The 26893-nt window shown below is 45.8% G+C and overlaps 3 protein-coding genes across 8 annotated transcripts in view; 2 read left to right on the plus strand and 1 right to left on the minus strand.

Annotated features, from left to right (window-relative positions):
• RECQL5 (RecQ like helicase 5) overlaps positions 1-26628 on the minus strand; it is a 37690-nt gene extending 11062 nt beyond the window's left edge. For 3 of the 5 annotated variants that reach the window (XM_084218626.1, XM_084218625.1, XM_084218622.1), the window contains exons 1-8: positions 26439-26497; positions 25973-26094; positions 24688-24809; positions 22459-22977; positions 21788-21893; positions 21133-21244; positions 18810-18972; positions 18392-18474 (exon numbers count right to left, since the gene is read on the minus strand). In XM_084218626.1, coding sequence (XP_084074752.1) covers positions 18392-18474; positions 18810-18972; positions 21133-21244; positions 21788-21893; positions 22459-22977; positions 24688-24809; positions 25973-26093 — 1226 coding nt within the window. In that variant the 5' untranslated portion in view covers position 26094; positions 26439-26497. Of the gene's footprint in view, positions 1-18391; positions 18475-18809; positions 18973-21132; positions 21245-21787; positions 21894-22458; positions 22978-24687; positions 24810-25972; positions 26095-26438; positions 26570-26605 lie in introns of those variants that run through there. The other 2 variants (XM_084218623.1, XM_084218624.1) reach the window with 2 other exon arrangements.
• SMIM5 (small integral membrane protein 5) lies at positions 1002-12789 on the plus strand. Its single transcript, XM_084218627.1, has 3 exons — positions 1002-1424; positions 9594-9747; positions 11143-12789. Exons 2-3 carry the CDS (start codon positions 9621-9623, stop codon positions 11256-11258), a joined length of 243 nt encoding a protein of 80 aa, XP_084074753.1. The 5' UTR covers positions 1002-1424; positions 9594-9620; the 3' UTR covers positions 11259-12789.
• A 132-nt stretch (positions 26629-26760) lies between the features above and the next one.
• Positions 26761-26893, plus strand: part of SAP30BP (SAP30 binding protein) — a 29206-nt gene continuing 29073 nt past the window's right edge. For both annotated transcript variants that reach the window (XM_084218424.1, XM_084218423.1), the window contains exon 1: positions 26761-26886. In XM_084218424.1, the coding sequence (XP_084074550.1) occupies positions 26772-26886 (115 nt within the window). In that variant the 5' untranslated portion in view covers positions 26761-26771. The remainder of the gene's footprint in view (positions 26887-26893) is intronic.

Below are 26893 nucleotides of genomic sequence, written 5' to 3' on the forward strand. Positions count from 1 at the left end.
TTGTATTATTATACATGTCCTAAAATTATTGCATCTTTTAAGTATGCAACTGTATTATTTGTCTCCCTTTGCCCTTCAAAAAGATTACGTATGAGCAGACCACTGGTCTCTGAAATATCTAAACAAAACCATTATGTCATTTCAGACATCCCCTCCCCCCCCATCTGACATCATGGAATGGGATGAAGAGCAACTAACAATGAGGTTTATTAACACATTTTTGTCTGTGGCAATGCATTTCAGGAAAGTGCTAAACTGACCACAAAGCTGCCTGCACTTGTGCAGTTTTGGTAGTCCTTGTTTTTATACACCACAACAGGAGCCCTATTCCTGCAATTAGGAGAAGCAGATGGACAGCCAGAGAAGATGCAAAGTTACATATCCCAAAAGAAGCTCTGTCTCTCCCAAAAACCACCAGAATAAAGCATTCCCTTGTGTAAGCCAGAGGGTACAGAGCCTCATCAGAAATGCTCCCTGAAATAAACAACTCAGCAGGTCTTGGAATAATGTGAAGTGAAAGAGTTAAAAAGGATAAAAATCATATGAGGATAAATTAGTTATGCAGTTGTCAAGCAAAAGTCACTTAAGGAGCTTTATCAAATAGAAGAGCAAGTCATGAGGTTGATGAGAACTTCTAAATCTGCACCTGTCTGAAGGACTGTGTCCTTTCATCATCACCCGAGCTTCACCCTCTGAGACAAGACAGTGACAGTCAGCTGTCCCCAGAATACAAGAAGCGAAAAGCTCAGCATCAAGAGAGTAAATGACTTGGTCAAGGGCACGGAGCAAATTCACCATCCCAGCATCAAATTCCCTGCCCCAGCATTGTCCCGGCTGCCCTGCTCGCCGCAGGTCTCTCACAGAGCTGCACTGTCCTTGTGAGCACTTGCTCTGCCCTTCCAATGAACACAGGAGAAAAGCTCCTTCTCTGGGGAGCCGGAAGGAAACCGGGCAGCAGAAAGAAAAGTTATTCGCTTTAACATCGCCCCAAACTACCGCAGGCAGGGAATCGATTCAAGTCTCACGCCAGAAAAAAGCGTCATTAAAAGGTAAAGAAGAAACTCCTCTCTCTCGGAGATGCACAGAGGAAGGCAGCAACAAGTGCCGGCCCTCGGGCGCCCCGGGGAGCTGGCACCGGCTCTGGCTCAGCCTGCGGTGGCTCCTCTCCCTCCCTCCCTCCCTCCCTCCCTCTTTGGCACACATGTAACACGAAACTTCGCATCTCCACGACAACCAGCAACAAAAAAAAAAAAAAAAAAAAAAAAAAAGAAAAAAAAAGAAAGGCAGAGACAACAGCTGGCTGTCAGCAGCGGAGCAGAGAGGAGCCGAGAGAGCAGCGAGCCGCCAGCCAGGATGAGGGGAGAGATGACGTGAAAAGTTTAAGAAGACGAAAGAAAAGAGGAGAAGCAGAGCTCGCGGTCGGGGTAAGGCTGAGCTATCGCTGCTGTTCGGTCAAGCGCGGCTTAGCGAGGGGCTGGAGCTTGGGGAGCTCCCCCTGCTCGGTCAGCCATGAGCAGAGCTTGGGAGGCGGAATTTGCTTGCCAGGGACACCGAGGAGCGAAGGTGGCAGGAGAGAAGCTTTTAATGGGATTGCGGAGAGCTGCGCCGCAGCCGCCCTGTAACAAAAGGAGCTCCGAGCCCGAGCGGGACTCTGCAACTCCTCTGCCGGTGACAAAGGCAGCTGCTCGGGTTTCTGTGCTCGTACAGAACGTATGTCCTGATAAGCTGGTGACCTGATACAGAAATAGTCGGGGCAGACAAGGCAGCTGGGTCCGAGGCTGTGCGTGCCTTAGCGGGGAGCGCAGGCGGGCGCGTACGAAACCCGGCGGGTGCCAGCCACAGCTTTTCCCGGAGCTCCTCCCAGCTGCAGCCAAGTTTTATCCCCCAAATCCTGATGCAGAGACCTTAGAAAACAAACCCTGGTCGGGGAACTAGCACGCTGTGCAAGTTAAGCATCTGTGTCCAATAGAAATAAACGGAAAGATTTTACAGAGCTGCTAATGAGAACATTTAAAAAAAAAGAAGAATTCAGCCAGCGTATCAGGCACAGATGCTGGTTTAGTGCTCAAAGCAGCACGAGAACCCACTGCTCTGAGAGGCACGTTCGTGCACATACACAGCTCATGGCTTACAGTAACCACACCGCCAAGTTTGAATGCAGAGAAGGGAAGGAAGAGTAAAAGGATCACCTAAATACGTGCAATTATACAACACAGAATCATTTAGGTTGAAAAAGACATTTTAGGCCACTGTGTCCAAGCTTTGGTTTTACAGAGGTGGCCCACCTGTACTCCCATTTCCATTTTGCTGTTGGGTAAGGGAAGAGGATCTGGTAATGGAGATTGGCCTTATAAATCCCCATTTTCTGCTATCTGAAGCTGACTTCTCTGTTTGGAAGCTGCTGCAGCTCCCAGCACTGAGCTGGGACCCCTCAGCCTCTGCCAGGAGGCCCATGGGCAGTCAGCTGTTTACAAAGGAGCAGAAAGCCAATTCTCACAGAAAAAGGTCTTCCCAATCCTACACGTGCCTGTAGGGAGGAATGTTAAGGATCAGGTATTTCCACTTCTCTCCATTTCCATTAACGAGGAATGGAGGGCAGGTCTTTCTGACCTAGTGTTGTACAAACATGGAATTGGAACTGCCTGAGTGAGGAGAGGTAGTAGTTCAGACCCACACGCCTCCAGCCTGGCCCTAAGGCTCAAGGGGATGGAGGGAAGTTTCCACCCTGCTAATGGAGAGTCTCTGTAGGTTGGCTGTTAAGAGAGTTTCTTAAATAAAGCATGTGAAAAAACAAAGCTTAGCGAAACAACAAAGAAAAAAACAGGGAGGAGTGAGGGGAGAAGGGCAGGGGAGAGAAGGAGGTGGAGAAACATGCCAAGTTTTCCTGGCCAAAAGAAAATCTTAATGGGTTTGGCTGGGGGCTTGTCCAGCTGCAGCCATGCTGTTCATGTGTGGGGGGAGAGGCACAGCAATGTGAAACACATGTCTGGATAAAAACAGCAGGACATGGCTTGTGTTACAGCTGTCACAGTGCACAGGGCCCAGCCTGACTGCAACCAACAGTGGGTGTGGGAATGAAGGTACAAAATAATCCAAGTTTGACAGAGTGGCTCCTCTCTGTAAGACAAGCCTTGAGCACAGAGCCTGCCGTGGGCCAGAGGCACCCACTGGCCAGCAGAGACTGTGAGGGGCCAGGAGCAGCACCCACCCAACACCTCCATGCAGGCTTTGCCCCATGCAGCCACAGCTGATCAGCTTCCAAACAATTCCTACTGAGCAGCAGCTGCTGCAGATTTTGATTTTTGAGTTCTTACACCTCAGTGGCACCTTTACGAGGATCAGTCCAGGATATTTCAAAAAGCTCAAAAATGCATGTAATTTAGAAGACGTGTAGATGTGAGATCAAGGACAGGGCACAGAGGTGGCTGTTAAAAGGTGGAGGAGTTTCCAGCACTCTCAGGGCCTCCAGATGCTGGACCTCAAGCACCAACTCCTGCTAGATCCCACTACGTTTGTGAAGTCACTAAAAGGCTTTCACAGGCACACAGCTACCTCTCAGTCAGCTTCCTGGGAAATGGATATTTTACTAATATTAGAATAGACTTTCAGGCTAGATTCAAGCATCACCAGCCCTAAAAAAAGTTCTCTTGTAGAAGAGCTACAGGTTTATTTTTAAAATTGACCTTTTCCTTTCATTGGATGGCTCAGTGTTTTGGTTTCCCCACTTAAAAATTTTCTAGTAGTGAGGAATTATCTCGTGAGGTTTTGTTGACGTGTTTGTGGGATGGACTGGAGAAAACCAGGGTGATCTGCAGAGGTGTAAAGACTCCAAGCCCAGTGGCCCAGTGGGTACCTTGCTACTGAAACTGGGAATTCAGTGCCTTTTTACATTAATCTAATATTAGGTTGTAGGGAAAAGAAGGCACATTTACAGTGCTGCCTCAAAACCCATCTCCAAATAGTGGGTGGTGGAGATGACAGGGTATTCCAGCCAAAGGGTGACCCAGGCAGGGCAGCTTTAAAATCTCAGGAATGTGTGGCCTTCTGCTCCAAACCAACTGACAAAGTCCCAGCTTTTCTCCCATGGCATTGAGCTACAATTTACCAGTTTGGGTGTGTGCTGTTCAAGGGCTGAATTCTCTTGATACTGGGAACTATTTTCATCTGCTTGGGAATGAATTATAGGTCTGTCTGGCTCTGTGCACTCCTGTTTTAAGAAAAATGGGCTTGTCTGAACTATAGTTAAGATTCACATGGCTGGTCAACTACAGTCATGGCAGCAAAAACTGCATTAACAATGATGAGGGAAAACCATGCACTAATAATACAACTGCATTTCTATGGCCCTTTTCATCTCAGCAGTACACTAAAAGATTAGAACAATAAACAATCATGCAGGAATTATGACACGTTACACCAAAATGCATCCACACTGTAGGCACACCTAGCAACCCAGCATTGTTTGAGAACAGGAAGCACTGCAGACCTTATCCATATAAAATCAGAAGGACATTTCAGGCACCAAGAACAAAGCTGGTACGTTTTGAAACCGGCCAAGCCTTCATTTTCTTTAAAAAGTGGCCAAGTACAGTCAGAGCTTATTTTGGACTTTTAGACCAGAATAAAAAAGCATCCCCTCCCCTTCGGCTGCTCAGCATCCTCCTTCCATGAGGTTGGGCTTGCCTTGTAAGATTTCCTAGCAGATAAGCCCCCACAATCCATACAGGCTTCCCATCCCTGTACAGGTCCAATTTCAACCAATTTATTGGACTAGTCTGAGTAAGAACAACACAACATTTGCTTCTTCAAAGTCCCAGTCTTAAGGAAAAGCCAAGGCTGCAATGAGAATGTTGCCCTGGCATTCTACTTGATGGGAACATCAGGAAGGTTCTGCTTTGTAAGGTCTCTGAGCCATCCTGCTGTGGGCAGTGGAGGAGAGCCAACTCACTGGCACTTGCTGCCTTAGGACTAGAGGCATTGGCAGCTTCTTGTTCCCCCCAAAATTGCCCTTTCCAAAGCTTTATCTCCACTTGTAGTTTACTACAGCAACAAACACATGCAAGCACAGTAAAACTAATGGATCAGGATTATGGCAAGAACAATATGAGGAACATGGTTGGGTTAGGAGCAAACAAGAGTGGAAAGCACATTTTCATCTACATCCATCCTCAACAGGCTCAGTGAACAATGTGTTCAAAGTACTGAGCAAAACAATGGCCAGTTCAGTTTTAACTGCAGCAAAACCAGGGACTTGTTGACTTTCTATCTAAAGATTTCCAAGCATGCTGGAAACTTGGACACACAACAATTAACAAACAAAGCTCTGATGTGGTTCCATGTTCCGCTGTCTTGCAGAGATGAAGTCACCCAGCAGTGGGACGTGATGACTTACCCAAAGTCACAACCAGGGAGCATCACTGGCAGGCCAGGGAGACTGCCTGTATTTACTAACTTCCAGTCCTGGGGCTAAACCACAAACTTAAATTTGTGCTTTTTGCACTAAAAAAGGCTGCTCAATATCCCCAGGGCTATGTGTAAACAAGTGTCTCATTCTCAGCAGTAAATTTCAGCTCACCCACTCCCTACAGTTCACCTGTGGATGCAGCTGTGTCCGCACACAGATCAACACAGACCAAAAAAACCCAAATGTACAGCAAAAATGCAAAACCAAAATGTACAGCAATTCCAAAAGACTCACAGCAGCCTCACCAGCTTCAGGCAGACACAGGGATATGAGACCCTACTGTATATGGTCATCTCAAAGCTCTTTTTCTTGGAAAAAGAAGCCTCCATATGCAGCCAGTTCACAGCAGAAAGGAACCTTGATGGAGGCTTTTCTCTTGAATGTCTAGATGGAGGCTTTTTAATGGCTTTATTCTCCAAGGGGCTGAGCAGCCAACTTCTTTGAGTGCTTCAGCATGGCATGAGTCCATTAAAACAACTCAGGAAGATAATTTCAGTGCTATTATGGCAATTTTCACAGCTTTCTTCAGTGGGCACGGCAAGATGAAATCTGCATTAGTGCTTTCTGGGAATCTCAACCTATGTAAGTCCTAAACACAGGACATGGACTTCGGGTTTCCAGGGTCAAGTAACCCTTGAAGCTGAGCAGCACACCTACAGCTGTTTGCCATTCCCTTGCATCATTTCTGTGCTCTGTCCTTTCAGCCAAGGCTAATAACTCATGGCACATGGCAGAATGGCCCTTTTTTTTTTTCATCAAAACCAAATAAACCCAAATTAAATTATTTGTTTTATTCCCTCCCCCTGTTGCGCCTTGCAACGTTAGAGGAGGGCAGAAAGGTCTGATGATCTAGTTCCACTGGCATCACTGATTGGATGAGTTATTTCTTAAGTGAAAACCATGAATTCCAGGCTGCCACCCCATCCCAGCAGGATGTCACAAACCACCTGTGACAAGACATTGCATTACTTTCTTTTCAATGTGAGATCTTATCTTGCCTCTCTTCATCTGATTTTCACTTCATTTGAGCTCTAACTACACCTGTGGAGCAGAATTTCCTGACATCAGCCTGACAATGTGTTATGAAGACCACATTGCACTGTGGTCATTCAGGATTTTTTCCATAACATGGATGAGTTACATCAGCTCTGCTGCCCTACAGCCAAGTCTCCTCTGCTCTGGAGGGTTCCCATCCTCAGTGAGTGAAGTTTTGAGGAAGGACAGTGATGAGCAAGAAGAAATTCCCAATTGAGGGAAACACTGGCAGACAATTATGTTTGCTCCAAACTCCTGAGAATCTCTGAGGTACTAACTTCAGTGCCTCTTCCAGGCTCTAAAACAGCACTCCAGGCCTCGAAAGTAAACTGTCAGTTAAGACCCACAATCTTAACTTTCAAACTTCTTAAGACCTCCCTGTTTTAATAAAAATCATCAGAGTTACTGCTTCAACTGAATATCCTGCACCACCTGGTCTTTACTACTGTTGGTGACTGGAAGCTTATTTGAACACAATATAATAAAACAAAAGGAATTAATTCTCACAGCTCCACTCTGTTATTGTTATGTCATCACCTTTGTGTTGTAAATGAGGCAGATGCATAAGACAACTGGTTTAAATCACACTATCCTTACCCTTCTGCTAATCTCAATGGTATAATCTTGGTTCCACTGAAATCAATTGGGAAAAGGTCACATCCAAACTAGTCCTGAAGGAAGACTTTACATCACAAGTAGAATGGAACATACAAAAGTCCATTAATGTAACTGGCTTTCTTGGAGGAGTTTTACTTTTTTCCTTTAAGAATTATTCTTCACCCTTTTACCATGCTGCAGAAGCAGAAATACCAAAGCAGAGAGCTCTTGAAGCAGCAGAAAGTGCAGTCAATCAGAAAAACATTTGCTTCCTCACGGGTAGGTTGGAGACAGCACCACCACCATCAAACTTTGTCCCTGATGTAATTCAGACCAAGGTAAACAAGCAACATTCCTTGCAAGTTTTAGAATAAAAACTCCTTCACTCAGCTCCAGATCAGGTACCATGGGCAGAGTGGAATGTCCATTACAGTGACAGACTTTATTATTTTTGACTAAGCACTTTGCTAATCCACATGCAGTTCTATAATCAGCAGAACTCAGTAATTTTACCCTGTATAACCAAATTTCACAAGCCTGGCTCTTATACCTGTTGCTTCTGGTGCAACCCAAAGCATGGCATGGAAGTTTACAGCAAATTCATTATGAGGAGAGCTTCTGGACAGGCAGAAACACCTCCAAAGGGAACAAACATTCTCACAATGTTAAAGCCAGAAATTTTATTTTTTGAATTTTTTTTTTCTAGAGCCAAGAACAGAAAACACAAATCATCTTACCTCTGCCTCATCCACCATATCTTAGAATGGAAACAAAACTGAAAACCTGTTGACACAGAATCCTGCAGCACTAAGGATAAAGCAGCTGTTTCTGAGAAGCTCAGTTGGGGTATGCAATCATCTGGAAAGAAGTTTTTAACCCTAGTCTCAAAAGGTGACCTTTTCAGGTCAAAAGACCACAGCTCTGCCTCCTTCTTGAATTGCAGTGATCTTTCTGTGGATGTGGATTTTCCATCCACCCCCATTTCTAAGAAACCAGCTGGTTCCGATTTTTATTCCTTAGCTTGGATTTAAAAGAAGAACAAAGAAAACCCTTTTTGAATTGCACAAACATACAAAACTAATTTAACTTGGCACTGTAGTACTTAAGCCCAGCATGCAAAGAAACAGCCAAGGTCTCTCTGTCCTCAGTGTGTTTAGAAAAACTGAACTCCAAGCATCCATTTGTTTGAGTAACCAAGCCAGATGTTCAATAAGGAACTAGCTGGTTTGTTCTGGAAGTGCTGTCTTGGTCACTTGGCTTTGTGTTATCACCAAGATCAAGATATTAAATTGCAATGTTCAAGTCCCAAACCCCAGTGTTGTCTGTTACAACACACACAAACCAGTACATTTTGACATAATAATGAAACAGAGTTATAACCCATTCAAGAGTTGACCTCTCCAAACACTTGTTTTAGGTGGAACTGTGGATATTTCTCAAAAATATCCAATTCCAGTTCCTGACTGAAGCAAAATTTGAAGATCCATAGATCTCATGGCCAGCTAGTTTGTTGCAATGCCTCCTAAAATCTTGCTCATGGGGTAAAAGAACAGCAAATATTGGAGACAAAACAGAGGCATTTAACTTTAATTGGACTAATAATATTTTTAGTAACGATAGCTCCTGATCATCACTCTGGGAATAAAGAAGGCCTAAGATTACTGAGCAGGGCAGGAGGGATTAGCTCCACAGGGGAGATATCTCCCTGACAGATCCAGGGGCTTTTGCTCTGCTCATCATCAGCAGTGATGGGTGGAATCCACTGTTCAATTCATATATTGCTCTGTGGCTTAAAATAAAAGAAAAAAACCTAAATTTAGCTTTCTTTATAAAATTGCATTTATCTGTAAGAATTTGAAATGCATCCAGCTGTCTCTAGTGAATGCAGACTTTAACTTTTAGTATCACATGCAGTAAAACTGGTTAATATTACATTATTAATGCTATTGTATTGAGGTGTTGAGGGAAATGCCTTTTTTAAGGTATTTTGAGGTAAATCTCCTTTTTTGAAAGGGGGGTTCTGTATCTCAAAGTGCAAGAAGCCTTCAAGGGAGTCTACTTTGTGTTACTCAGTAACAAACAACTGAAGACTATGTACAGTGGAGTTCAGCATTCAAGTTGGGTTAGAATTGCATTTGTTTCTGGAAGGACAAGTTAGCACAACTGAAAAAAAAAGTGCTTTGATTGGGTGAGAGCCAAGGGCAGGCACTGTCCAGTCTAACTCAGTGCCTGCTGGAAGAAGTGTCCTTGTAGAAGAAATGCTGTTTGGACTCTGCTTAACAGTGGAATTGACAAAAACACCCGTGAAGCTGGATTTTGAAATTAAAACAGTGCCAGAACACGTAGACAATTAATAGTCCTCCACCTTAGCTACTGGGAACAAGGACTGAGACCAGATAAACTTGTTTTCCTTGTGATCACTGGCTGTATAAGAAGGCTGGCAGCTCCCTAGCATTAGTCAGTGAAAAGGTTTATTCTCTGTTTGGTTCTCCTGCAGCATAAAGCCTGGAGAGGTTGTGACAGAATGTCTTCTGAAAGTTTTCTGAAGGAAGTTCAAGCCATTGGTGAGAAGTTTCTCCTTAAGCTCCAGAAACTGCCCAAGGCTGAGCCAGTGGAGATTGTCAGCTTTTCTGTGGTTCTTCTGTTTATTGGTGAGTTTGTGGGTGGAGGCAAAGGGGTGTCAGAATTTCTCTCCTCTCCTATGGGGGCAACGTGCTCCACAGGCTGTGTAGGTGGGTTGGTGGTGCTGGCTGTTGTTTTCTAGGCTGTGCTCTAAGGCCCAGGTTAATTCCTAGGCAATTTTTAACACTCAGTGTGTACCTCTACATGGTTGCAGGGCATGACAGGAAACAGTACAGCTTTCCCCAAAGCTCCCTTTTTAACATTAATTAAATCAGCAATATTTTAACCAGCACAGAGCTGCTGTATTGTTTTGATGCATAGGAGATAGTTTATGACAAATGGTACTAGAACATCTCCTGCCACAGAAGACACTTAAGAGGGGCTCTGAGTGTCATTCCTGTATTGGCTCAATGGAAGCCAAATATGCTTCAGATGAGTCTATTTATTCTCCTCTGGTAATGGCAAGATCCCTCCTGCTGCTCTGTGTGGGGATGGCATGGAAGGAATAACAACTGGATCAAGAACTTTTGGATGAAGTTTGTTTATACAATGGGAAAATAAGCAGGAAGGAAAACAGGCCCTGCTCCTCAAAGACAGGGCTTGCTCCTGGCCAAAAGAAAGGGTGTGTATTCACTTGGACACTCCTCCCTGGGCTGGAATTCACAATGTCACACCTGCTGCTTTATTTGGTTCATCCCTACAGCTGGTTCCCCACAGGTCAGGTTACCTGGCAGCCCAGGTCCAGGCTTTAAAGGAAGACATGCACACACAGAGGCATGCTCACACTCTTACATGTTCTGCAGGATGGAACATGTCATCCTTTTCTACTCCAGATAAACTAACACATCCCTGCCAACACCAGCCATCCTGGCTAGAGTAGAGGTCAGTTAGTTAGCCCACTGTTCTGTGAAATGAACTCCTGCATTTGAAGTATCTTATTTTTTTGAGCTAAATGCAGAAGAGTAAAGCCAACCCAGTCATGAGTCTCTATGCTTAAAGAGTATGCTAAACTCACTCTTCAGAAATACAACTGCTAGTTTGAGTAACCAAACTCCCTCAAATCTGGTTACTTAAAAATCCAAAGCTGGATTTTCTTCCTTTCCAGGCACATGGCTGTGCTTAGGTACTGCATGTCAGCTCCCAAACAACAGCCCATTAAGTGGGTAAAAAAACCCTCACATAGTTTGGAATGTAGCTCTTAAGGTCTTGAAATGCCTGGTAATGATTGTCCAGATTAAATGGAAAACCAATACAAAGGAACAGGAATTTAGGAGGAGGAAGATTGGGATATTGGCAAAAAAATTCTCAAGAAACCAGGGTTTGCTCATTTTGCAGCTCACCAAACAACTTGAAGCAGCCATAGGTTTACTCTGCAGGGATTGTACCTATGCTATGAAGCAATAATCCTTTGTTTCTCTCTGCAGTCACTGTGCTGGTGCTCACGGTCATTGCCTGCAGCTGCTGCTGTGGCTGTGGCTGTGATGGACGCCCTGATCCCAGACGCAGGAAGAGCCAAGTCAGCCCAGCTGCCCATTCATGAAGTGACACAACCTGCTATTGAGGACATGCATGGACATCAGGATTCAGTGCTATGGGAATGACTTTCCACACTAGCCCACTGAAAATGGCAAAAACAATATTAATTCACGTGACTCAAAGGACCAGAAATCACAGCACGGAATTCCTTCTCTCTGTGACAGCCACTACTGTGACCAGAAAGGTAAAGCTCCTTTACCACCACTGTGTCCCTCTTCTGGGCTGGGATGGGGTGGGAGGGCATGGACACAGATTGCTGAGAAAAGAGAGAGCTTTCCCAAAGACAGCCCTGCAGCTGGGCCAGCTGAGGATTCCCGTTGGGACACGGAGCCACGGAGCAAAGCAGAGGCCGTGCACACAGCCACACACGAGGCACTGCCTGCTCTCCTCACCAGAAGGACGGTACTGGGCATTAGCAAAACCCACTGACACCACTGGGAGCTCCAATTGCTCAGGTCATCGTGAATCAAGGCCAAACTTGCTTCAGAAGACACATTTAGCTGAGATATCTGCTGGAAAGAATAAATGGTGGACCCTCTCATCCAGATGTACCAGCTAAAACTCTGAGTACAGCTGGTAACAGCTGCCCCTGGTGTCATTTCATTGGTGATATGATGATGGGAAATTGCCAAAGAAGAAAACAGATCATGTGGAATACTCTTTGTAAATAGAAAGATGATGGCAAAAGGGAAAAACTCACCAATCCTATGGTTTATTTTGATCATTCTCTGCTCAACATGCTCCCTGTCCACCCCCTGTGGTTCCTACTCTTCTGCTTATTGCAGATGAATGGTTTTTGCTGAGCATGGGAGCTCCAGGAGATGATCAAATCCCAATCCTTACTTGAGGGATCCATGTGCCTGACTCGCTGCACTGTGTGCAGTTTATTTTAGTAGACATGAACATGATGCCAAGGGTGTGTTTATGAGCAAGCACAGAGGCATTTCAGAGGAGTGACACAAGATGGGAGCCATCACTTCAGGGTATGTGTGCAGCAGCTGACAGCAGGCACTGTGACAGAGCAGAGCCAAGAATGGGCTGCTGGGCTGGAGTTAACAAGTGCAAATAAATCCCTTTTCCATGCTGCAGCCACTGTGCATGTTTGGTTTACACTCGGGTGAACTTCCGAAAAGGATTTACCCACGCACAAGGCTGTGGCACAGCCACCCCTTCCACAACTGGCACAGCACAAGAAGGTCACAATTCTGCACTAAACTCTGAACCACTGGTGTCTCAGCCCCAAATGGGAGACCAACCATTTTTGTGAGAAGGTATAAACAACTACATGAATATAGAGAAGTCATCTTTTGACTCTGTATCCCAACTAAGTGTATGTACCAAAGCCAACGTCCAGCTAGGGAGAACAGAATCATCAAGGTTTTAACAGTGGGCTTTAAAATACTCTTTACACTTCAGGAGGTACAGAAAAATAAAGAAATCTCTGTATAGAAATGTATTTTCTCTGTTGCCTGCACCCATATTAGTAAAAGGCCCATTACTTCAGCTTCTTATGTATTTAATGCACTTTATTTTTTGCCAACAAACCAGGTCTAGGTATTTGGTATTTTTGTACTGCTGCACATTGGAATATATCTGCAGCCAGAGACATAGTGAATAGTCTAAGAATTATAAGAAAAATAAAATTCCTGAAACTACCAGTGTTACTTTTAAATTAATAAAAAGAAAAACTTTCCAGTGGAAAATGAGGATGTTCCTTAGAAATAAATATTTGAGACTCAACATGACAACTGCCCAGAGCAGACTGCACTAGCATGAGCTACTGCATGCACAGTTACACTGAGACAGCAAAGTGTAAAAAAAAAAAAATTTATTAGGCTGTCCCAAAGCTTTCACTGCCAACCAACATGTTAGGGGGAAACAATCTCAAGCATGACATCAATGTAAACATTCAGAGGTGCATCACACCAACCTCCTGTCACGTAAGCCTTTGCTGATTTCACTCACAAACGAGTGGCAAAGTGACATCAGGAGCCTCAGAATCTCTTTTGCAGAGACAGACTCAACAGATGTTTTTGTATCTAGATTAAGTCATGAGACCCAGTGAAGAACAGAGCTCACTTTCTTTCCAGGCTTGTGCTAGACAGTGCCAGCTGCAGACATTAACAGCATCCCATTGAGGGCTGTTCCAGCAGCACAGAGCCAGCCTGTGCAAAGATGGGGGAAGCTTGGCAGGCTGGACACACACCAAGGGCTGACAGGTTGCTGTCACTGGGAACAAGCTGCCAGGCCTTATCTCAACAGGAAAAGCCACAAAAGCATGTTTCCCAGTGGTGGTACAAGTTAAACCACTGACAGATACCAGGCAGAGGAACAAGAGAAATGGCTCCTGTCTTATCTCGGCCACTGCGAGTTCCTGAATTAGAAACAGAATAAACACAGCACAGTTAGAGAAAGAGAAGGAAAGAAAACCAGGCAATCCTCTAAAGGGTTCAGGTGGCTTTCTGGAGCAGAGGACCAGCTACCATGTAGAGGGGATCAATTTCTACACACTTGTTTGGACCTCACAGGCCTATTGTTCTGCTTTGGACTATTTTGTACCACTGCACTCAGCTAGACTGTTCCTACAGCTGGGGTTCAGACATGCCAGTTGTTTGCTTGATCTGCTGCTTTCTTGCAAGCATTCAGGGTAACCTGAAAGATGCCAGCAAGTGCCCAGCTTCCTGCAGCTCTTCAGCTTCTGCTGACTACAAACCTGCTGGTCCCTGGGTCCCTGCTCAGCACTCACATAACTTTTGTGTTTTGGCTTTGATCAGTACTCAAATACAGGCACCTACAGGGAGCAGCAGTGAGGATCGATCCTCTTGTTTCAACCTGCAGAGGGAAATTCAGAAAAGCACAGAATAAGGCAAGGCTACTTCTAACACAGCAACTGCCATTCCTATTGTGAAAGCCTAGGAGGAACTGCACAGGAATACTGTTACTTCAGTCATGATGATAAAAGGTATTGAAATTGTTTCTTTCCCTGAGGAACCTCAAAGAGCCAGCAAGGCAACCCCTCCAGCAGAAGTGGTTGAAGTTCTACTGATGACTTAATGGAATAGCTTCAGTTCTGTAACATTATCCCTCTGGTTTGCTTGGCTTGTGAAAAGTAAGTTTCCTTTTACCTACAGGCAGTCTCTCACACCACGCTCCTCCTTCTGCCCTCCCTTCTCTCTCCAGTACCATCCCTCTGGTCTTCTCCAGTCAGGAAAGTGATAGAAAGTTTTACTGCAGCTCACAGCAGTGCAATGCTCTGGAATGGGTTTATTCACCTGAACTGTCACAATGAATTTTGGACTGCAGGGCAGTCCTGTTCAGTCTCATTCCAGTCTCCTACTGGAGCTTGCAACACAGACCCAGTTGGGATTCAGGAAACACAGCCCTCTTCTCTCCACCACATCCTGCAGCCTGCCCCAGACAGAGGCCACAGTGGGCCTTTACAAGCCCTGTAACAGCTGTAGGAGTGGATAAAGCCATAAAGAGGAAGAAATGTCTGAGGAACAGCTGAACTGGGACTTTTTAGTTGGGTTCAAGGCCATTGATTTGATTAGATTAGCCACACCTTTGCAGGAATTAATCAGCTGTTAATCATTTACTTCAGCCCAAAGAGGCAACTTCCAGGCTACCTCTACAAGCCTCCAGGTACAGCAAGGGGTCCCTTCACCACAGGCCAGGATCTCTTGGAGGGGCGAAGAGGAGGCAACAGAGGAAACACCTACTACAAACCACAGCAGCTTCAGGTATTTATAAAATACAGCTCTCCTATTCTGGGAGGTGAACTGCACTTAGCAAAAGAGACAGGAACTTCCTGGGGTGTGCAGTCCCACAGGATTTCTGCCTTTGGGTCTAAGGAACTTAAATCTAGGCTGCCTCCTTTTAGAAGGTAAAGGAATCCAGAACAGCTTTGATGTCCCATGTGCTGATCTGCCATCTACCCAGAAAACAAACCATTAACTGAATAAATCTGGCTGTTGAGAAAGAAACAAAAACTTCAGCAAGTGTGAGCTTGTGCTTTAACTCAAATCCAGCCTGCTAAGGATGAAACACTTTACAGGAGTAATTCTTCTTCTTAGAGTATGCAGGATACAGACATAAGAGGCAGCAAGTCAAGCAAATTTTCAAAAATAATCTCTGTCTCTTCCTGTATTACATATGCATAGTCACATTTGCAAGAAAGTGTGAGAAATATTCCGTCCTTTCCCTTGAGAAGCAAGGAAGCTGTAGTAAAACCACAAGATGCTCAGTAAGAGATGCTGGATGTTCTTTAGAAAGCTGACAGCAAAGACATTATTCAAAGTATCAGTGAAAGAGCAAGTGAGTAGAACCCACTGAGATCCCAGTTTAAATTATTACTGGACTCCTTGTGGGAAGAAAATTTATGCTTCTATTGCAGAGTAACAGAAACCATTACTAAAGCAAACTTCATTAGCAGGAGTTTAACATAAAATTAGGACACCCTTTTTAACATATCTGGACTATTCTAAGCCCTATGGAAGAAACAAGTTGTACATGATCCTTGCTTATTATTGGTGGGTTTTTTTGCTTGATTGTTTTTAAATAAGTGTTCCTTTGAGCTCCATTGTGTCCTCAGAGTTTAAGCCCCCAACTCTACCTTTTAGAGATCCTTCCAATGGTATCGAGGAATTTCTCCCACTGAATACTTGTCTTTCATGCATAGGCTGTACAGCTGACAAAGAGTTCTTATTGAACATGCTGGAGAGACACTGTATGATTAAAAATATTGATAAGCTATGATTAAAATAAATCTCAACTGCCAAAATGCTGTAGAGCAAGCAGCTTTTCCTCTTTACATCTCTACAGATCTGATTGTTAAACCAGTCTCAGCTGGATTTCGAAGGGTGACCCTCCTTTTGGAGGGGGATGCCTGCAGGCACAGATACCATCCATACCTGCACTGGTTTTGGGGCTGTGGCTGAGGGCATAGAGAGAATACAAGAGCTGACCCTGTTGTTTGCCCCCAGCAGGGTGGAAGCCAGCATGTCACTAGAGCAAGAGGCATTCTCAGATCTGCAAGACCTAAAGAGCCTGATTGCAACAAGTGATTGGGCTCTTGGAGGGCTGGTGGTGATTGGCATCTTCTGTTTTGTTTTTATTGCTCTCATTTTATTTGCTGCTATCTTTGGGTGCTGCACATCTCCAAGGCACAGACGGAGTGGCTCATAGACAGCAAAGTGGGGACACAGAACTTGGTACAGCTGAGCAAGAACCAGCCTGGGTACAACCTGATTGTGCTGTTCACAGAAAACTCTCATCTCCCTCCCTGGGTGGTTATTTGTCTCCATGCAACTTCCCTGCATCAAGAACAATGTCCCAATGCCAGCAAGTTCTGCAGGCCACAGCAAACTCAATACACGAGGCTGTCTGGATTCAGGAAGTGCAACATTCAGCAAATACCAAAGTAAACTCGTCTCTGATTTTCATCTTTCAAGCAAAACCACCAGCTAGAGGTGGCAAGTGGTCAGCCACCACCTAAACCTGATAAAAGATGTGTTCTGCTGCTCTTGGGGTTTTTTTTCATCTTGCAAAAGGGCAGTAAGAAACTCTGGCCACTGAAAGCTTTGAACTCACTCTCTAAAAAAGCTTAGACCATTGTTCTCCTGTCATACTCAGGCCTAAATACACTATGCAAAAACTTACTTGCCAGTACACAGTCTGTCTTTATTTGTTCTTATTTATAACCTTGCAAGGTCAGAGTCTGAGGTTTGCTTTCACTGTTTGGATAGTGAGTAGAACTGTATTAATTCAATATGTAAAAAAGAAATGCAACGTGGCTTTGCTTTCCACAGCACCTCAGTCTCCTGTAGTTATGAGCAGGGAAGCCAGGCAGGGGTGCTGCAATATGTGACTCTGGGATGCACACCCCATGATGTGCAGTTGGAAGAGGGGATCAAGGTGAGTAAGGGAAGAAAAAGTCTGAGAAGGTGATTTCTGATTAAGTCAGTGATATTCCCTCACACAGATTATTACTTTGAGGGTGGTGAGATACTGGGACAGGTTGCCCAGAGAAGTTATGGATGCCTCATCCCTTGTAAGGCTGGGTAGGATGGGGCTTGAAGCAACCTGGCCTAGGGGAAAATGTCCCTGCCCATGGCAGGGGGTTGAACTAGGTCATCTTAAAGGTCTCTTCCAGCCCAAACCATTCTATGATCATACAAAACCCAGCCACTACAGCCATCTGTGATCTGGGAACACACCCCAAAAGGGGCAGAGCTCCTCAGACAAGTGGATCAAATTCTTGAAAAGAAGTCTCCCAGCAGCTACTTCACAGCATCACCTTGACTTTGGGCAAAGAAGGTGCCCCTTCAAGTGCCCCACGGCTCAGTGCTGTGCCACAATTCAGTACAGGCAAGACTATCCCATAAACCCAGGATTTGTTTGCCAAATGTGACAAGAAGAGAACACTCTCACCAAGGCACCAGAAAAGCAGCATGTGTTACATTCATGTTGAAAAAGCTGTCCTAGACCCACGTGTAAAAATGAAACAAAATGAAGAACTTGTAAGCATGATACACAAAGATAATTTTCAGTTAGTGAACATATACTGCTCTCTTCCTGGCAAAATTATAGCTTTGATGTCTGATCCAGCATAGAACAGCAATTAGTACAATTACAGCATACAAGGCATGAACTAAACCTGAACAAGGCATGTTGTGGTTGCTAGTCTGCATTTAGATTGGGCACATCCATAATTTGAGCCTGTTTCTGAAACATTCTAAGCACCATCAGGTCCTTCTAAGGTCAGTGAGAATCACAGACACTTTGCAGAGTAGAGATGCTGAGATTTACAGAAACATTAAATCTAAAGCTTCCATCCCATGGCTCTCTGCCCCATTAGGAGAGGAGTGATGTACTGAAGGAGAAGAGTCAAAACAAAAGCAAATGCAACAAAGTCAACCCATGATCAAAGACAGAATATTGTAAAATGTATCACCAGAGAAGTTAAACATCCCCCTGACTTGGTCAGACTCCAAGACCAAGGTCTCAGTTAACTCAGAGGTGGGAGTGGTAAGAGATTTCCCAGGGACACACACAGGATCTCAGCCATAACAGTTTCTTGAAAGAACAGGGCATGTTTTTCCCAGCAATAACAGTGGTGTGTAAAAGAAATGCACTCACCCCAGCTCCTCACAGAAGTTCACAATGGCATCAAAAGCTGTCATCACAGCTTTGTCAGACTCTTTTAAGGTGCCTTTTTTTTCCTGAAAGTAGATGGGATAAGGAACTGAAGTCTTCAATGTAAATTTATACAGAGTAATTCTAGCAATGATCAAATCCAACCCTTCTGAGCTACGGGGCAAACAGCTACAGACACCTCCTTGTCTCTGCTCTATTCCTCTCTAATAGAGTTGGCTCTGGCAGCCTTTTCCTTCCCTGCTTCCCTTCCTTCTGCCATCTCTTGAAATGGGGCTCCACACAGCTCTAGACTCAGAACATTTCATTTCATCTTTTCATATTCAGAGGTTACTGCAGGCAAACCAGACCAGAGCCAAGGCAGGGTGATCCAGGCAGGTGGGTACAGTTCTGCAGCTCTCACCTGGATGTTAGAGAGCTCCTTCTTGATCAGGAAGCTGACTTGATCCCTGTCATTCCTTGAGTAATACAGACGGCAGCAGGATGGTTTTCCATCTCTCCCAGCTCTGCCAGACTCCTGGTAATATCCAGCCATTGACTTGGCAATATTCCAGTGGGCAACAAATCTGCAGGGGGTCAAACAGGGAACATGAGGCTGCAGGTTTCTCAGAGCATTGCACACACCTCTGTGCTGTCTGTGGGCATCAACAACAGCAAAAACCAGGGCAGCAAAACATAAAAGAGGAGGGAACACAGCAAGAGAATTTGCACACTGAAGTTTTAGTTCTCTTAACACACAAGACATGGAAAGCAGCAGAGCTGTAAGAAAACAAATGCACCTGGGCAGCATGTGAGCAGTATGCCACTCCACATGGATAGAAAAGAATGAACACATGAGGATCCCAAACATGCATACAACTGTGCAGCTATGAAGACTGAGAATAAGAACACTGAATTAAGTAGTTTGGGGATTTTATCATAAAATACAGCATTAATAAAAAGGTAATATTTATTTTGTGGGACATAACTGCACCATTATGAAACACATATTTAAATATTTTATTTTTAAAAGACATTTAGCCAAAATCTCCATGGGAAATTCTACCTCACTGTGCTTCTCAGATGAAGACAACCTTCCTAACCAAAAAATATGGCTATAGAATCATTACTAAATTTTATGTAATCTCTGCAGGAAGGTTTTCAACACAGCACTGCAAGATTGCTTTAAACCTGCTTGTACCTGACTATTCAGCAATGCAGCTTATACCTGTTTTGAGAGGATTGCACAGTAATGCTGCCAATGTTTTCAAGTCTGCCTCAAAGCCAGCATGACCCAAGGGCAGGTATGATGCATATGGGTGTAGCTAAAGATTAAATGACAAAAGCAAGCAAATGTGTTTCTTCAAACACAAACAGCCCAGAAACTGGCCAAGCAGGAAGCATCAGAGCCCTGCACATTTAAACCCCATCAGGAAGTTTGCTGAAGAAATTGATAAATAATTTTAAGCAAAACTGAATTAACAGTGAAGAGAGAGGAGCAGATTCCATCAGAAAAAAAAGGGACACCACCTCTGTTTTCCTTTTTGTCCATAAGAGTCACCTCCAGAAGTTGTCAGACCTGATCTTATTTGATAACATATGCATGAATACTCAGAAATCTGCCAGCACAGAGCAAAGGCTAAGCAGCTGTGCCTTGTTAACTAGGCTTGGGTATAATGTTCTTTAAGTTATTTTTAAAAATGCCTGTAAAGAGTCATTTTAGCTCCATTCCTTGTAAACGAACCAGATGACAAGCATATTTCAGCTATATTTCACTTTCAGTCAGCCCTATGCATTTACTCTCTGCCTTTTTTAATGACCACTGGGCAGGGCAGAGTGCTTCAGCAGGTCATTAATTCATGCCCTAGGAGATTCCTCACTTCTCTGATTGGAAAGATGCATCAAGGAGTAAAACTGTCACTGCTATGGCACTGTTTCCTGGCAGCACAGTGACACAGGCAGAGGGATGGCACAGTTGTGAACTGATGGGATTGGCTCAGTGGTATCCTGCCCTTCTCTCACAGTATTCAGAGCAGCTTCTGTACGTGGATTTTAGAGATGAGGTCAGCTGTGGGTGTTGTCTGAGCTGCACCTGAATTGTCCCTCTAGTAAGTGATCACAATAATAACTCAGCACAGCCATATTGCAGGGCAGGAATTCTAACCCAGAGCCCTTATGGGAACAGCAATCTCAGAGGAACAGCAATGGCAAACCATGTGCAAAGTTTCTGCCCTTGGACCAGAGCTGTATTTTTATATGGTTATCGCCATTTGTGAAGGACTATTTTTTCCCCAGTGCACTGCAAGAGATCTCCAAAAAAAGCTGGCTCTGACTATTTTAATAGAGGGTGGGTGAATTATTTTAGGTGCAGATTTTCTTTCCACTGCTTTTAGACAGCAACTATTGCACTAAGAGAAGTGAAAGAGACAGCTGTGATTGCACTGAGGTGGCTCTTTCTGAAACCCTGGAGGGTGTGGCAGAAAAGCATTCCTCCCATTTTCTTGATTTTAAGGATGACTGGCAAAGAGGAGCTCTGCTGCCTTGTGTTTACTGTTTTTACAAAGTCTTCCCAAATGTTTGGTTTTGCTGCTTTCAAGATAAAAAACTTCCAGCACTGGTTCTGTTGGTTTAAGCAAGTGTTCATCAGGCAGTTGAGTCAGGTGGATTAGGTAACAGAGCCTGAGACTTTTCCTTTCTCCTGCTCAGGTTTCAGTCTCTGATGGTGCACAACACTCAGCCTCACACACCTGACATTTCCTTTGTCTACTCCCATTCCAAAACTGATGGTTGCAACAATGACAGGGATCTTCTCCTCCATCCATTCATTCTGGACAGAAGTCCTGTCAGCTGCCTTGAGCCCTGGGAAGGAAAAGAGAAGAAAGTAAACAACACCACAAAAAAAACAGACCAAAACAAACAAACAAACATCAACCCCCCAAAAAGAAAAGAAAACAAACAAAGAAACCCCATAAACAAAACAAAACCCCAAAAAAAGAAGGAAAGAAACAAGAGGATTTTCTTTCTTATTCATTCCCCCATTGCAGGCAAACTCCCTCACTAAAACAGTCTGATGTACACACTCTTCTCTTCCCAGTGTTTAAACTGGCTTGGGACCAAGCAGAAGTCAGCAGCAGCTGCTCTTATTCCAGAGAAAAAAAGTCTAGCTCCCCACCCAGGATAAAAGCAGTTGTTATATTCAGGCCATGAGAGATCCAACAAAACCAACAGCTCTGGAGACAAGGGAATGCCATTGTGGTGAAGGGCCTGCACTTACCTCACAGACCTGATGTGTGAGCATCACACATAGTGCAGAGCATGCCTAGAAAGCTGTTTTCTAGGTAGCCCCAACCCAAGTGGCAGAGTTCAGTTCTCCCAGCTAGTGAGAGATGCAGACTCCAGTACCTGCATGGTAGGCCTTGGCTTTCAGCCCTCGGTAGCTCAGCTCAATGGCCAGCTGGTCACACACATCCCTCATCCTGCAGTACACGATGCCACAGCCGGAGTACACCTGGGAGCCAGGAGACAAAGGCCAGGACACTGCCTGAAGTCAAACAACAGAGCTGCAAATACAGCCCCTCATCCTCTCCTAGTAGATACAATGCAAGAAGCATCTCACAAATACGCCCAGGTGCAGAGCTGATAGCTGAGCTGCAGAGAGTTATTTTGAGAATTAGTGTTAGAGCAGACAATTCAACACTTCAAATGCTTCTGCTCACCCTCACAACACAGACATAAAATGAGCAGAACACAGACATACAATGGTCACAGAAGATGTGACAAACCAAGTGGAAATGCTTGTTCTGTATTTCTAATCAATTTTCTTTTAGACTAGCCTCCTTCTGAGGACATCTCTGACAGGACCACAGCCTTCACATTCTACCTGTTTTAGAGGAACTAAAAAACATAAGTGTGCACTTTCAGAGGACTTAGAAAATACACACAAGCACTCTCTTTCCTGGGACCTCCTCATTTCCTGCCACAGACCTGTCAGGGCCTCACCAGCCCTAGAAGGCCAGGGACCATTAGGGTGGATTTTGCCCAGTTTAGTTTTCTTCCCTAAAGGTAAAACCTACCCCAGCGGCGCCCTTCACTTCAAGCGCCTTCAGACAGAAATCCTTCAAGTTGGCATATGGATCAGTAAGGAGCTCTTTGAACTGCACATCATAGAACAAGTTAGATCTGAAACAAGGAGTCTTAAAGGTGGAAAGTGGCTGCTTGAGCTTGAGTGCTGCCACCACGTCCTCCTGGACCTGCTTGGTGGCAGTGGCAGTCAGGGCAACGCAGGGTGTGCGGGGGATGCGGCTGCGCAGGGAGCCCAGGCGCAGGTAGTCGGGGCGGAAGTCGTGTCCCCACTGGGAAACACAGTGAGCTTCATCAATGACCAGGTAGGACAGGAGGTTTCTGGACACCAGGGAGTTCAGTGTTGGCTGGAAGGAAGAGGCAGCTGCCATCTCTGGGGTGATGTACAGGAGCTTTACTTGAGGCTTCTCGCTCGCCAAGTCAGCCAGGATGGTTTTCTTCTCCTGGGCAGACAGCTTGGAGTTCAGAGAGCAGGCTTTGATCTTCAGAGCCAGCAGGTGATCCACTTGATCCTAGAGTAAATACAAAATAGAAATTAAAATCAAATGGGAATAGAGAAAGTCACCAGCACCAAGAAAGATTAGTAGGGAGACCCAGGTGATGCCCCAGCTTCCACCTCCAGGATCAAATCCCAGGACAACACACACCTGCAGTCCTGTTAGTTACAACTTCAATTCTAGATGCCTTTTCCTTCACCTGTGAGCTCCATCCAGCTCTTACATTCAGCTACATTTTTGTGCATCCATTCACCTTAAGACAGTTTTTTTGCTGCTAGGGAACACCAGCAGGGATCTGTGCAGAGCAACTCATCACAGGCTCAGTGACCTGAACACATCTCAGTATTTACACTACGGAGTCGTCGTAGATGAAAAATGAACACTCCCACCCTGCAAAAACAGGGAGCAGCTCACTCCTAAATACCTGAAGGATGTCCTAACACAACTGAGACAGGACAAAGTGCAAGGATCATGCGAACCACCACTGCAGCAGAACCAGAAGCATGGATGAGAGTTGTGTCATGAAAACCAAGAAGAAAACGTGGCATCACATCTAGATGAACTCTGGCCATCCAAATTCACTTCCCTGTCCCCTGCTGACTTGCACTTGACTAGCACCTGACATTTCAGGATGTGAAGAGTCCTGAAAAACAGGTATCTCATTATTTTACTCAATATCCGGCTTCAGTAATTGATTTAATGTCTGTTTCTGTTTTCTGTTCACAGTCAGCCCTCAGCCTTCCCTATAACAAACTGCACAGGCTGACCTCTTGAAGTTTGGCTACACCAAAATACATCATAATCATTTTAGGCACAGCAACCCCTTGTCAGGGCTTGATGAGAAGACTCTGGGGGTTTACTCCAGCTCTTCCCCTTCAGACTCATCAAGCTCATCTCAACCTATTTGTAACCCTCTTATCAATGATATCTTAACCTCCATTTCACTGTATTTGCCATGCTGGAGTTTCATCAGTAATCCTCACACTTGGGACAAATTCACTCTTCATAGTGTCTTTCTGAAAAGTATGACCAAGCTATAATTTTTAATGTGTATTACAGAGAGACTGTAAAGGAGTTAAAATAATTCCACAAATAACAAATCCCAAACCAGCAGCCTGCAGCAGCAGATGTCACACAGTGCTAATGGTCTACACAAGTCTAAGCAATGCTACAGCTGCTCTTACAGGAAATTGTTTCTCTCAACAGATGATGAAACAGTAGAAAAGGCAAAACAGAGGAAAAAATGTCTCACAGATGAATATGTTCATGGAGCAGCTCTACTAAACCAGCTTCTTCCCATCACAGATTGACTGCAACAAAAAGACATTTTGATGCAGAATGAATTGTGCCTTCAAAGGCAACTTCAACACTCCTGGAGTTATTACTTTATACATAAAGAAAGTGGCAGGTTTTTTTCTGATTAAAGATCCATCTTTTGGTGCATTTGAGTTACTCTGCTTTGCTGCTAATGTCTGGAGAAAATGGAGAAAGGCTCAGTTATAAAAACCACCAGGTTATTAATAAAGACAAAACCATCCTCTTAGAGAAATGCAAAGTACCATACCAGAGATACTCTGCTGTCCTCACCTATCCCAGGACATCAGGGGAATTCAGAGGCAGGTCAGCAGCAGAGACTTGTGGGCAGAAAGACAAGAGGGCAGCTGCTGTGCCTCCAGAGCCTCCCCTTCCCTGGCTGCTATTCCCCAGCTAACAGGAGACAGTTACCTGAATCAGTGCAATCAGAGGTGAAATGACAATGGTGATGCCCACTGCCAGAACTGCAGGAAGCTGGTAGCACAAGGATTTCCCTGCCCCTGTGGGCATGCACACAAAGACATCCTTCTCTCCTGCAAAAACAACAGAAGAAAGCTCAAGGCCTCTGAGTGGTGTTGAGTTCCTGGGGCTCAGGCAGGAGGCGTGGGCAGAAACAGGACCTGTGTGCATGTACCAGGTGGCACAGCAACAAAACCCTTCAGTGTAGGTTCTAAAAGCACAGCAATACTTTGCATGCCAGCAGTGGTTTCCTTCAAAGAACCTCAGATTGCTTTGTAAACATTTAGAGGCAGCTGTACAAAAGCACCAGAAGATACACAGAAACCAAGATAAAGTTAAGTTATTCATGCTGAATCTCCTCCAGAAAAGCTACTTTCACTCATTTTACAGACCTCCACTTACCACATTACCCCATGACAGAACTTCACCACATCCTCTTAAAGCTTATCCCAGAAAGGCACTTCACATGAAACAGGAGTTGGAAATCTTAACCACACTGATAACACCCTGCAGTGAGTGACTGTTCCTGCACTAACCAGGATCCAGCTCAAGCCAGGAAGGTGCCAGTGACACCAGGTTAACAGGTAGAGACCCCTTGCACACAGAATCCCACTTCTGACAGGTCTGCTGTCAACAGTGAGTGCTGATAGATGGAAACTGAACTGGGCACTGCTCTGATTCACACTGAGAGAGCTGCTTGGGGAGCTGGCAGCTGGTTTGTGTGAGCTGCCTGTCCACCCCCAGCTGGCTGTTGGGGCATGCGTCAACACCAGCACAAAAATGTTTCTGATAGCGGCCCCATGAGTCTGAGGATCTCAGCTATGCCAAGAAATCAAGTCCTCTGCTGGTATTGTGTTTAATACAAGGCCAGTTTTACTCTGAAAATGTCTGAATGTTAACAGGTTTGATGTCATCTGACCACAAACACACTGGCAGGTATGAGGAGACAACTAGAAAAGACACCAACATTGCTGCACTTTCCCATTTCCATGGCTGATGTAATGACGGTGTTACAAAACAAATGAAGGGAAAAGATGCAGAGCTCGTGTTCAGCACGTGCTCCTGGGCCACCAAACCCACCTCAGAGCAGAGGAGGGCGTGGAGGGCTGGGCGCTGCTGCTCAGTCCGGGTGAGGTCTGGTCACAGCAGGGACAACAGCAGCTCCTGCAGTGTCCCCCCGCACGGATGGAGACGGACACCCAGCCGTGCCCCACGCGTCTCCCGTGCCCAGCCTCACCTCTCGCCACAGCCATGGTCGCACTTTCCTGCAGGGAAGTCTTGAAGGACTCGAACCCGAAGACCTTTTGCAGTGTTTTCCGGACCCTGCCCTCCAGGCCCGGGGGAGCCTTGCCGCTCATCCTAAGGAGGCGACAGGAACCTGAGCTCGACCCGGGCGCTGCCACCCTCCTGTGCCCGAGGCCTGCCCCGCCGCCCCGCCACCTGCACGGCCTCCCCCAGGGCTCCCCTGCCACACTCCCCCTTTGGTCGGGTCTCTCAGGGATGCCGGCCAGACCCCCTCACTGGAGAGGGTCACGCCGTGTTTGCTCTGGCTCGGCCCCCTCCCCACGGGGCACAGCACGGGGGGGCTCATAGCACCCCACACGGAGGGGCTGTGCGGGCAGGCGGCTCCTCCTCACCCACCCCCTCTCCTTTCCTTCCCAGGGCCCTGTGTCCCTGCACCCCCTCCATGTCCCCGGTCCCACCTCCGCCCTGTCCCGGCCCCCACACTCCGCGCTCACTCCACACCCGGCAGGTGCTGTCGCGGCGCCACAAAATGACGTCGAAAGCTTCGCTTAAAGGGCTAGCCCGCGCATTTTTCATCCCCTCTTCTCCCCCGAGACGCTCCGCCCCGCCTGGATGAGGGTTTTACCCTCCGGCCGTGAGTTCCCCGAGCAGTTTCTCCTCCGGCCGTGAGGGCGGGATGGCCCCGGTGCCCCGGGAGCCCGCTGAGGGCGGAAGAAGGGCAGCGTTACCATGGAGACGGCGCCTGTGCGTCATCCCCGCGCGCCGGAAGTGCGCCGCGGCCGGGGCGGAGGATGGCGGCGGCGAAGCGCAGCGTTCTCTCCTCGCTGGCGGTTTACGCCGAGGACTCGGACCCGGAGTCGGACAGCGAGGCCGGCACGGCGGGGAGCGATGGGGGAGCGCCCACGGGTGAGGG

Source organism: Fringilla coelebs (assembly GCF_963513975.1).
Source record: "Fringilla coelebs genome assembly, chromosome: 19".
Lineage (NCBI taxonomy): Eukaryota > Metazoa > Chordata > Aves > Passeriformes > Fringillidae > Fringilla > Fringilla coelebs.

What these genes read in the sequence shown, in the direction of transcription:
- SMIM5 (XM_084218627.1), top strand. Translation starts at nt 9,621, where the DNA reads ATGTCTTCTGAAAGTTTTCTGAAGGAAGTTCAAGCCATTGGTGAGAAG. An exon ending in TGTGGTTCTTCTGTTTATTG is followed by an intron (nt 9,748 to 11,142) that starts GTGAGTTTGTGG and finishes TTCTCTCTGCAG; the next exon opens with TCACTGTGCTGGTGCTCACG.